A 13,631-nucleotide genomic window follows, 5' to 3' on the forward strand; every position below is an offset into this window, starting at 1 on the left:
TTTTCATTACTCCTTATTCCAGGAGGTATCCTATGACTGTAGCCCGTGAACACGCAGGCTACAGTCATAGGATACCTCCTGGAATAAGGAGTAACAACCTATTCCGTAAGATTTCGGTTCCAAATGCCTACACAGAAAAAAAGTGTAGGTTTACACATGAGCATAAATTAGGAAAGGACAGGATATCACATTCCCGAGAGGCTTCATCTCTGAAACTTCTCCCACAACTCATCATCCTTTTAAAAACCAGGTGACCAAAGCACCTTACAATGTATTTACATGCAAATTAAACAACAATGGAGCCACACAGACCCCTGGGCCACACCACTGTGACTTCCTCCAGACTTTCTTCTTCTAGGATATTGCTTCTCCATACACAACCTGTTGATATCTATCAGATATCCAATCTCCAATACAAAGCACTCGTCTATCATCCAATCTGATTTGTTCCAATTTAATTACTAGCTTATCGTGTGGCTGTCTATCAAAGGCTTTTGCAAAATCTGAATATACTACTATATATGCATCCCCCTTGCTCAATGTATTTGTCACCTTATTATAATAAGTAAGCAGATTGCTTAAACACAATATTACTTTAATAAATTTAGTTTAATCCTTTATCCAAGTGTGAGCAAACAAAGTTTACACCTGAAAGTATCTTCAGGACTGGGGTAAGGTGGTACAACACCAGGCTACTCATTGCAAAGGTGGAGCAAGTTAACATCACTCCTATCTCAGTATCTCCCATAATGCAAAACACATCTCCTTGCAGATATGTATAATGTTATGCAGTAAGAGAAGGGCCACTACCCAGACTAGTTTTGACCTTTGTTGAGGTCTCTTCAGTGAGAGCCAGGCCCAAGTGGAGATACCAGGCAGAAGCATTAGCAAAGTCATCCTTACCTATAGGAGTTGCCAAACGGTGTGCCATCTTTTTATTAAATTACTCTGGATTTAGAGAAAGATGTTAAAAGTTTATTTTTCACTATAATAAAATTAGTTAGACTATAATAAAATTAGTTTAATCCTTTATCCAGGTGTGAGCAAACAAAGTTTGCGCCTGAAAGTATCTTCAGGACTGGGGGATAAAGGATTAAACTAAATTTATTATAGTCTAACCAAGTGAAAAATAAACTTTTAACATCTTTCTCTAAATCCAGAGTAATTTAATAAAAAGGTGGCACACCATTTGGCAACTCCTATAGGTAGATATGACCTTGCTAATGCTTCTGCCTGGTATCTCCACTTGGGCCTGGCTCCCACTGAAGAGACCTCAACAAGGTCGAAAGTAGTCTGGGTAGTAGCCCTTCCCTTAATGCATAACATTATACATATCCACAAGGAGATGTGTTTTGCAGTATGGGAAATACTGAGATAGGAGTGATGTTAGCTTGCTCCACCTTTGCAACGAGTTGCCCGGTGTTGTACCACCTTACCCCAGTCCTGAAGATACTTTCAGGCACAAACTTTGTTTGCTCACACTTGGATAAAGGATTAAACTAAATTTATTATAATCTAACCAAGTGAAAAATAAACTTTTAACAATATTCCTTTAGCAAACCCATGCTATCCATTAAAGAGAATTCTGCTGCTGCTGCCAATTAAGTTCTGAATCCTTGCTCTAACTAGTTTCTCTAACACCTTGAACACAACTCCGGACAAGCAGATTGGCCTATAATTTGAAGCCTTAGTCTTATCACCCTCTTTATGAAGTGGAACAATTTTGCATTCTTTCCACTCCTTTGGAAGAACCTAATCTAAGATTCGTGTTAAAAAAGTAAGTTAAATCTGTTAACTCCCTGGAAAATTCCCTCAAGAAACGTGATGACATCCCATCAAGTCCCAAGGCCTTGTTGACATCACGTTTACTCAATCCTTCATATACTCCTGCTCATTACTGTTTCCTCCCCATTCCCACAATGCTCTCAAGTTCTGCATTATGTTACAATCACAAAGACAGAATACTTTAATGAGCTGCTCATTTAACACCTCTACAATATTTTCCTCAGTGTTTATCATTCTTCTATTATCACTGATTAATATCATCCTCCCATAATCATTCTTCCTTCTACTGGCCACATATTGAAAAAAATTCTCTAGGATTTCTTTTAACCTCATTTGCTAACTGCTGCACTTTTTTCTACCCTTACTAAGCACGTCAGCTTCCTTGTTTGTTCTCTTTGTACTCCTTATGTAAATGATTATTACCACTCATCTTGTGCTGTCTCTACAATAATTTTTCTTTCAGATTCCATGTTTCACCCTCTTCAGTCATTCATTTTACACCTACCTTATTTAATCTCCTGATCTTTGGAATTACACGCAATCACTGCCTCTACCAGATAGTTCCTGAATAGGGACCAAGTGGGGTTTTTCAAGGAAAGGATATCAAGTGGCATTGATATCCTCTCCATCCAATTCCTCATTACATGATATTACTGCAAGCTGCCTCTTGAGTTTGTTATAATAAAATGCCTTATAGTTTCAGATATAATCCTTTCTAACAAAAGTCCTGATATGGCTGGTCACCACCCAAGCGATCACTTCATAGTCACTTTCAGCAACTGGAGGAGGATGTCGCACTTCATTTACAACAATATCTTCTGATGACGTAATGAAATCCAAGACCTTCAATCCATGCATGGGCTCTGTTACGTATTGCTTAAGATAGTTGTCCCTCAAAAACTCAAGAAATTCATTCTCTTTGGTTCCAGATGATGTCTCTTCCTTCCAGTTTATATTACCATAATTGAAATTGCCCATAATGATCACCCTTTTCTTATTAGCCAGATCAATTTGCTTAAACATTTCTTTCACACTTCTTCCACATTACCACGTCTATAATAACACCTTACTAAATATTTCACCCTGTCCATTTCCACTTCATACTATACTGATTCAAAACCACTGTCACTATTTGCTCCTCACATTTCCACCCTAGATGGGGATATCTAGATGTGTGAAAATGGTGGATTAAGTAGTGTAGATTTTGGGGTTTTGTGCTGAACAGTGCCCTCCTGCAATGAGTCCTTGCAGTAAGAAGTATCACATAATAATAATATCTGCTCCACCATTAAGGCCATATAACTCTATCTCATGTAATATGCTTTACAAATTGTACATTATTTTATATTATTAAAGAACTTTAAGATAATGCATTATCAACCATCATGAAATCCAACATCTTAGAAATAAAAATATGAAAATCTAATATAGTAGAATACGTTTTTGAAATGAATCATGATTCCATATACAGTATATCAAAAATATATGTATTAGAACTGGCATGCTCCCAACATGCAAAACATATATTTATGTGCTAACATATTTTTTTTTTAAATTTTTTATTATAATTCAAACAAAACCATATGTATCTATATAGCCAAACAGAATTTTTTTCATGTGATTTAACCAAAAATTCATTTTTTTAAAATCATCCTGATTTCTTGGACCAGTGTTTCCCAAAGTATGGTATGTACCCTCTGGGGATATGCAAGAGATCTTAAGGGAATGTGAGGCATTTTTAAAATTCTGATTGCCTTTTTTTTTTTTCTTGTATATTCTTTGTCACCATATTTTTGCAGATAAATGCAGGTCTATCCTATAATAAATTTTTCGATAACTAAAAAAAATCAAAAGAAATCTTTAAAAAAATTTCTCTGTTATGGCCACATCTAGTCAACGGCATGATCACATTTGAACAGAATGGTTTGCTGTTTGCATTCAAAAATTCATGAACATCACTGATATATTTGATTTGTTTCATTCAAGTTTTTTAATTATGGAAATTTGAAATTTCATCATTTTTGTTTCTACTGTATGTATATTGGATTCATATAACTAAAAATGTATTTCCTAATTAAAAATATTGCTTAACATATTTGTAATTATGATAAATTTTTTTATGTTATTTCTTTTTTAACATTCACAATGCAAATATTTAAAATATAAATACCTTTATATTATTTGTATTTGAATGAAATATTATAACTTCTCTCAAGTTTACTTCTATAACTTTATTAGAGTGGGGATATACAGTGTTACTAAAATTTTAAAAGGGGGATATGCAGATACTGAAAGTTTAGGAAAGACTGTCTTAGACAAATGCCACTGTCTTTCCCCTGGATCTTTATCCGGACGATTTCAATCGAAGGTGAGTTAGCCGATCTCATATGGAGGTAGTAGGGTTTTTTTCTCCCGGAAACGCGAGTTTTTCCTCCCGGAAACGCGGGTTTTTCATCCCGCATACAGACAAATCGGCCCTTCAGAACACATGCAATTTACAGACAAAAAATACTAGTTGTGGTAGTGATGGAGGTGGGCAGTAGATGGCGTTGATGGAGATGATTCGTAGTAGAGATTCGGTGTAGTGGTCGAGATAGTTGTAGGTGTCCTCCCGCGATGAGTCTTCGGATTCCTTGGAGGTGTTACGAATAATAATAATAATAATAATTAACCACAGATAACAGTTCAGGTGAAGGGTTATCTGTAGAAACAGACTACCTGAGAGGGAGTATGCCAATGTTACTGAAATTTTTTGTCTCTACCTGAATAAAAATTCAGGTGAATTAGGAGTTGGTATGGGGAAGAATTACTACTCTTAATCAATCTATATAAAAATACAGAATTCATGCAGAGGCATTTCACTAACTCAAAGTATACAAATATTTACCTATTTGAATCAATTATATCATATCGTGGTTGAGGATCATTATCATGATTATTGACATCATAACTAGCATCTGGATCCTAAAAAAATGAAGAATATGCTGCAATTTGTGCTTTTTTAAAAATCAAAATTAGCACTAATATTACTTCAAAACATTTCGTATAAAATGCAACATCTAAGCCTCAAATATTCATTTTTCAAATCAGAAAAGTACACTATACAAGAAAATATTTTATTGTCTTTTTTTTATGTGATTCCCATTTATAAAAGATTGTAAACCTAAACGTATTAGCCAATGAGCAGGCTAAGGGCTTCTAAACTATCAAAACTCTGTTTCTAGAGACCAAACATCATAAATTTCGTGATCTGTACTAAAAAGGGCGCACAGGATACCATGACAGTACTACACAATAAAGTTCACATTTTTATTACTGTCCAGTTCAAATATTTTCTTCCAAATTAGTCTGTTACTAGTCAACACTCCAATATTGTCAGATCTTATATTCCTGGCTTCCAGAGTATTTTTGCATCATTCCATCTAGATCTTAGTCTTCCTTCCTGTCATCTTGACATCAAACCCTGTTAATGCTTTCCTTACTACTTTTAGCCTGCACTCACAAACTAACCATGAAAAATCAAAGGATATTTGATAAATATATTTGATATTTGATAAGTGATTTATCAGCCTGTAGTTGTCGCTTAATGATATCAACCATCCATTTAACGGTCACTCTAAATACCCTGCTGAACTCAAGAATACAGGCTAACAAACCCCTTTTCATGGGTTTAGCAGGGTATTTACAAAACTTTCCCTTAGAGTACATACTTTCAAGAAAATGAAATAATTCTAGATCACACACACACACATGCACGCACGCACGCACGCACACACACACACACACACACAGAGCATGTGTGTATGTATATGGTAATACAGGTATATGCTATTGTACTTCTACAGAGGTATAGTAACAAGGGAAAATAAAAAAAAATGCAGATGGTACTGAAAATTTTTTGACTTTATCTTATTGATATAACTCTATAGAAGTTTTTTTTTTCTTGAAGGAGTGGCTTAATTTTATAAACACTTAACACCTCAGCTGCTGATGACCCTCTTTAGTGACAGATAATTTATTTTTAATTTCAGAATTCATCACAGGGTGTCTGCTATTCAACAGCAAATTAAACATAATGTTAAAGGTTTTTTTTTTTTTTCCAGTTGTAAACTACCTGATACTGTTTGTTCATTTTAATCCATACAAAGATAAATAAAAAATTCACTTTGTAAAAATATGGAAGCTAATTTAATGATTTCTAGTAGCACTTTTTTGAAAATGTCTTTCATTACTGGTTTGGATTGGCATGTGATGGATGGTAACTGTATTATAGCACACGTTATAATACAGTTACTAAGGAATAATGACCTGAAACAGCATGCCATGGAGAGGACCAGAGGTTTTGAGTGCTAGATCTGGTGCTGGTAACAGAATTAGATGTATCCATAATTGAACACTGAAAATGAAGAAAATTGAAAATTAAGAGAATGACCACATGGTAATGGAAAAAATAGTGCACTTACATGAGTTCTTCACAGAACAAAATGTGAGATTAAGTGGTTAGAGAAATGACTGGTGGATGGTATAATACAGAAGCAAAAGAAAGGGGAGCATGAAAATGATGATTAGATTTTGTATGGTGATTCATTGATATGAGGATCGTTGAGGAGAGCATGACAAAATTGTGTTTTCCTGTAGCTAAGATAAAGGATATCAGTAATGAGTAATGTTGTAAGGATGTAGAGAGTTAAGGTGAAGGAGATGTTTATTTTGGCTGGTACAGATGATTTAGCAGGTGACAAGTGTAGTATGCGAGAAGACAAGAAAAAGTTGCTAGTGCATGCAAAACAGAAGAGTGAGAAAGTAAAAGTTATGAGCCTGTGTATGATAGAGGCAAGCTGAGATGGAGAGCTATTATCGGGAATAAGGCAGTGTGCAGATTGTGCAGGAGAAATGGTGTGGAGTTTGTGGACTTGTGGAGTGAGTTTGATGGAAGGAAGGATTTACATAAGGTGGATGGTGTGCATCTAAATGGATATGGTATCGGGAGTATTGAGAAAATCCTGTTCAGAGAAAGTTCAGAAGTACAAAGTCAGGGAAACTATAATTTTTTGGGGGGGCGGGGGGGGGGGGGGGGGGAATGAGTACACCTGACCTAGAAGTTAGTAAGTGAGAGAGTGATTCCATGATGCAAAATGTAGCACCCCAAGTTAACTTTAGTGCGCTAAGTAACAGAAATGAAAAGGGTATTGCAGTTTATGTATACTAATGCCAGAAGTATTCAAAATAAGGTTGAGGAATTATTGGCATTGGCTAGCACAACTTAGCCAAAAGTTATAGGCATTAATCGGATGTGGTTTACTGAGGATGATATGGTTATATGAAGAGAAAAGAATGGAAGGGATATAGTGTCTTCAGAGAGAACAAAAGAAATGAGATGGGAGGAGGGTTATGCTAATGATAGCAGAGGAATTAACGTCAAAAGAGCAGAAGTACATCACCAGGACAGGGACTCATCAGGCAGTTAATCTGAAACTATGAGCCCAAACTATGTGCTTTAGGCAAGCACAACTTTATAAACGTCAAATTTGTACCTCCTGATACCACTCCTCTTATCCAAACCATGGATCAGCAGGTCATTTCCAATTTCATAAAACTTTATACAAAGGCTTTGTTTCAAAGGTTCTTCGAAGTGACATCTGACACACAACTGACCCTCAGGGACTTTTGGAAAAAGCACTTTAACATCTTGCATTGTTTCAGGCTTATAAATAAAGCATGGGGGAAGTTTCTTTGAAAACTATGAACTCAGCCTGGAAAAAACTGTGCCCTCAGTGTGTGACAGGCACAGATTTTGAAGGTTTTCCTGCAGAACCAACAGAATCTGCAGTTGATGAAATTGTGTGTCTGGGCAGATCCATGGGATTCAAAGTGGATAATGCCAATGTAGAAGAGTTTGTGGAAGATCATCAAAGAGAGCTTAACACTGAGGAGATGAAAGAACTGCAAAAGGAGCAGCATGAGAAAGGTGTTAAGGAACTTTTTTCAGAGGAGGAGAGGCCCAGTAAGGGAACCATTTCCACTACTGAAATTAAAGAACTGTGCTTCCATTAGGAAAAAATCCAAACTACTGTAGAAAAGTGGCACTCTGATGTATCTATGGTTAATGACAGTGTTAACATGTTTAATGATAATATTATTGCATATTGTCCGCGTGGTTAGCCTAGTGGCTTCGCGTGTCACAATCATATGCCTGGGGAAGGAGTTTCCCAGGTTTGATTCCCGTCGATGACACAAGGAGTTTGAGGATCTTCCTCAGCCATAGCCAAGTTAGCCGGTCTTGGGTGTGGACAGCAGGGTTTTTTCCGCCAGTTTATCTGGGGTTTTTCATCCTGCAAGCAGGCAAACCGGTCTCGTGAACACACACAGAATTACAGCCAGGAACACTGACCCAGCCATAGGCCTGTCCATTAAAGAGAATTCTACTGCCGCCCACCCAGTTCTGGATCCTTGTCCTTACTAGCTTCTTCAACACCTTGACCACAACTCCAAACAAGCAGATTGGCCTGTAACCCAAAGCCTTAGTCTTATCACCTACTTTATGAAGAGGAACAATTCTGCCATCTTTCCATTCCTATGGAACCTAAGCTAATCTAGGATTCATATTAAAAATGCAAGTTAAAGCTGTTTTGTTAACTACCTGGAACATTCCCTCAAGACATGTGGTGATATACTATCAAGTCCCATAGCCTTGTTGACATTAAGTTTACTCAATTCTTCATATACCTCGTGCTTACTAACAATCAGTGGTTCCTCCCCCCATTCCTACGTTCTGCATTATGTTACAATCACAAAGATGGAATACTTTAATGAACTGCTCAATTAACACTTCTACTATACCCTCCTCTGTGTTTATCATTCTCCCACTATCAATGACCATCATCCTCGAATAACCATTCTTCCTTCTGTTAGCCACATATTAAAAAAAAAAAAAAAACTCCCTAGGATTTCTTTTTACATCATTTGCTAACTGCTGCTCATACCGCACTTTTGCTACCCTTACTAAGTGAGTCAGCTTCATTGCTTGCTCTTTGTACTCCTCATGTAACTGATTATCTCCACTCATATTGTGCCACCTCTACAATGCCTTTTTCTTCCATATTGCACACTTCATCTCTTCAGTCATCCATTTTACACCTACCTTATTTAATTTCCTGACCTTTAAAATGCACTCAGTAATTGCTTCTGCCAGATAATTCCTGAGTAAAGACCAAGCAGCACTGATTTCCTTCCCATGCAATTCCTCATTCCATGATATTGCTGTAATCTGCCTTCTGAGTTTGCCATAATCACCTGCCTTATAGGTCCACATATAACTCTTTCTTGCAAAAGTCCTGATATGGCTGGTCACCACCCAAGTGATCACTTCATGGTCCCTTTCACAAAGTGGAGGCAGATGTGGCACTTCATTTACAACAATATCTTCTGATTCAAGACCTCTGATCCATGTGTGGCCGTTTTCTTTTTAAAGAAAATGAATTTCTTTAAAAAGTCAAGAAATTCATTTTCTTTGGTTCCTGATGCCATATTTTCATTCCAGTCTATATTACCATAAGTGAAATTGTCCATAATGATCACTCTTTTCCTATTAGCTAGACCAATTTGTCTAAACATTTCTTTTTCATTCACTTCCACATTACCATTACCAATTACCATCCACATTATGATGGCTTCATGGCCATAGTTGATTGGGCCTTAGATTCAACCAATTCATCAGTGAATAAAAAGGCCATTTAGATTGGAAGTGATGGAAAACTGATTAATCACTACTGCTCTGGTTGAGAAAAAACAAAAACAAAAAAAAAAAGTAAGCAAATATTTGTTTTATTATCTCCACAAATATTCAAAATTTCCACAGGTTTTCTTTCTGATTTTGTTGTAAAATATACCTGAAATTTTTTTTTATGTGAAAAATCCGAAATCCAACCTCATATATTTATAAATTAAAAAGTATTCCTATCTAGACTGCATAATCACATAAATTTTAAATACACAATTTAAACCATGTGTAGCAAAAGTGCATGTTTACAAGCTTCAAAATGCAAAGTGTGCCTAAAGAAAAGAGTACATAATAAAAGGTATAGCACAAGAGCATCATTACAAGAAAGGATAACAAGGAGAGTATCCTGATGAGAATTATGACAGTATTATTTTAACACAGTAATCATAAGGAAAAACACAATATGAATCCCTCAAGCTGACTTCATATCCTTAAAGAACCATGGCATTGCCCTAGTAAACCAACCCATAGGAAAAAAAAAAAAATTGGTGTAACATAGGAGAAACAATGTACTTAATTCTTAACATAAATGTAATAATAAAAAGGCTGTGGAATTTTCTAACAAAGCAACTTTTTTGTGTGCATTTTTTTTTATACTGAAATCAGCATAAATCTATAGTTCCACAGTTGAGAGAACCTTAGCTGGCACCATGCAATGATGATTAAATTCATGTTGAAGTGGAGAAAGGAATAAGGTGATGCACATATTTGCCACTTTACACGAATATGTCACCAACTTGAATTTCGTTACCAACACACAAAATCATGTGCTTTACACGTAAAATTTTCCAACTGTTATACAAGCAAAATAGTTACCACTTTAAAAACTAGAATGTTCATAAAAGAAAAGTTAATTATCTCACATAAACAACTCATCCCACAAGACAGATTGATTACCCTATTATAGAATGGATTCTCCTTCTTATGCCATGCGCAGAAGTGTCAGGGGGGTCTCGCATCTGTGGTCAAACAGTACCAATTATGATGATACAAATTATGATCATCTTATGATACAAATTATGATATATAGTATTGTGATTATTAACAGTAATGGCTACAGATATTGGATAGAAAGATCAGTACTGTTTGGGTGCTATTCAAGAACTATCTAGCAGAAGCAATGTCTAAATGTATATTCCAAGCAAAGGGTTACATAAGGTAGGTGTGAAATGAATAAATGAAGGACATGTGGTCTGGAGGAAAAAGGCATTATGGAGGCAGCATTAGATGAGTGGTAATTATCAGTTGCATCAGGAGTACAAAGAACAGGCAATGAAGGTGATTCACTTGTATGGGTACCAAAAAAGTGCAGTATGAACAGCAGTTGCTGATGAAGGGGAAAAAAAAAAGCCTAGAGAGTCTTATGATATGTAGCCAGCAGACAATGATTATGGAGGGATGATACTCAGAGCCGGCGCTAGGGTCTTTGCCGTCCGCATGCAATGTCTATCTAAGCACCCCTGTAATGATCCGGGCATGTGTGGTTCTTTTATGATAATAAAAATTTAAATTATTTGAAATTTCTTAAATAAATTTTGACAGAACAGCCACATGTTGGTTCGCTAAATGTAACAAACCGTGGGTGTTTGACTAAGCAGGATAATCGTTAAAAACCAGAATATTCAAAAAATTCTCAAAAGTTAAAGCAAATTTGGATAAAGCCACCTCACGTTTATCGTTGAATATAATGATACAGGGGATTATAGCCTTCTCACCGACCCCAATCACTAACAAAATTAAAATGAATTTTAATTAAAGTTAAAATTTATTTGAACTACAGTTTAAAAAATTCTTGCATTTTACAAGTTACTAAATTCTTAGTAACTTGTAAAAATTTTTTAATAATTTTTATAAGTGGAACTATCTTTTAGGAAAATAAAAGAAACCCAAGATAAATGAGAAAATAAGAAAAGAATTCAGAAATAATTAGAACATTTAATATAAGTATTCAAAAAATGACATCCTTTACAGAATAACAGAAAATAAATTAATTTACATAAATATACTTGACATTTTTTTAAATTAAAACTTTAGGGTTTTTGATTGCATATTCATGAAATTAGAAATAATGGTCTTAACGTCTAATTCCGCACATATATATCATTTTCAATAGCTATTAATGCCAAACTAACAATCCATTTTTGTGACATACTTGTTCTTAAGTAGGTTTTAAATTAAAACCTACTTTTAATCAATTTCAACTTGGAAAAGGAACGTACACCACTCGCTACACTAACAGGTAAGGTTAATAGTATTCTTAAAGCGATTGAAAAGTTAGGGAAAGATAAATTATTGGACAAAATAAAATTAAGAATATCGAAAGGGTTTTGAATATTTAAATTATTCTTCTGAAAAATATCCCGGAAAGTACATAACTCGTCATATACTTCTATTGCATTTACGTCTTTATTGTCGCCGTCCTTCAAGAGAATCTCTAAATCGTCATAATTTTTTCGTAATTCTTCGTTATTAATTTGTAGTAATCTATACAAGAAATTGAAATTATCATAATATGTTTTTAGTTGTTCAAAATGTTCTATTAACGAACACATTGCAACGTCTAGAAGTGTATAAAACACATTCACTGTAAATTTATCTTCTGGCAATGGCATTTCGTCATGATGCTTGTAGTCAAATTGCCGTGTCTTCTTTCATCGTCGGACTTCCGTAACAGTTTTAAATTCTTGTTCTCCGTCCACCTCTTCACTCAGTTCTTTTGCCATTTTAGAACTTCTTTAAAATTTGTATCTGATCGATACTCTTGTCAGAATATTTTTAAGTTTTCAATAGATTCTAAAGCAAGTGTAATGTTCATATTTTTGTCTTGAAGCATTTTACTCACAGGGTTTATTCTTATTCTGTTAAGTAAATCATGCCTAGTTATAAGAGAGCAAATAAATTTGTAGTCCTTTATTTTAGCACATAATGTTTGTGCTTCATGCTGAGTTTCTTTATTAAAATCTTCATTATTTAAAATTTCAAAAAGTGTATCATAAATTTCTCCTAACTGATATCGTAGAGGGCGGATTGCATTAATTTTACTTTCCCATTGCGTATCTGATGGCTGTTTCAATGTTAATTTTTTACGAACTTTATAAGGATTGCCCAACGTTTGTAAGAGAATGAAAAGAAATTGTATATTTCTTGAATAATTGCAAAGAAACTAACTGTATCTGCAATCACTTTGGCTGCATCGTTAATGATTAAATTTAGAGTATGAGCAGCAAATGGCACGTAAAAAGCTCGAAGATTTTTGTTTAAAAGCAAATTTTGGAGCCCATATTTTTTTCCTTTCATGTTTGTCCCATTGTCATACCCTTGACCTTTCATGTCTTCAATGGGAATGTTCCATTTTTCCAGTTGTTCCATTATTGTTGCTCATAAATCACGTCCTGTGGAATCTGATATATCTGCAAAACCTAAAAAGTTTTCCCTGATCTTAAAAATTCCATTGTCACAGGAAACAAAGTGAATAATAATGGTCATTTGTTCTGTTTTACTTACATCGGGTGTGCAGTCTAAAATTATGGAATAATATTTAGATTTTCGAATTGATAATAAAATTGTATCCCTGATTGCGTTACTTAAAGTTTCCAATATTTCATTTTGACTGTCTTTACTCAAATAGTGTACTCTATTGTTTCGTTGTAAGGTCCTTTCAACATGATTTTCCATAACGGGATCAAACTTCGCAAACAGCTCGACTAATTTTAAAAAATTGCTGTTATTCCTTTCGTATAATTTATCAGATGATCCACGAAAAGTTAAATTTTGGCTACCAAGGAATTTTATAATTTCAATCAAGCGTTCTAAACACTCGTCCAATGTTTCTTTTCCATTGAGTCTCTCAATCAATAGTAGTTTTGTTTTTTAAATTTTTATCAAGTGCCTTCCATTTTAAGAAATTTTTCATGTGAGTTAAACTAGTCTCATGTATATGCAAAGTTGTACTTACATTTCTCCAATCGTTATAGCCTTCTACAAGACTACTTGATTTGGTATGGTGCAAAAGGTTTGCAACAAAAGCAAAAAACAGAATTTAAAGTTTCGGAATAAATGAGCAATG

General features: G+C 34.9%; 1 protein-coding gene across 1 annotated transcript in view; it reads right to left on the reverse strand.

Annotated features, from left to right (window-relative positions):
- Window positions 1-13,631, reverse strand: part of LOC150098214 (furin-like protease 1, isoforms 1/1-X/2) — a 469,518-nt gene that overhangs the window by 210,897 nt on the left and 244,990 nt on the right. Inside the window, 1 exon segment of the mRNA XM_090405967.1 lies at window positions 4,673-4,749. Within this exon segment, the coding sequence (XP_090262093.1) occupies window positions 4,673-4,749 (77 nt within the window).

The sequence above is a fragment of the Typopeltis vanoorti genome, chromosome 16, assembly GCF_054136105.1.
Source record: "Typopeltis vanoorti isolate ZY-2024b chromosome 16, IOZ_Tvanoo_1.0, whole genome shotgun sequence".
Taxonomy (NCBI): Eukaryota; Metazoa; Arthropoda; class Arachnida; order Uropygi; family Thelyphonidae; genus Typopeltis; species Typopeltis vanoorti.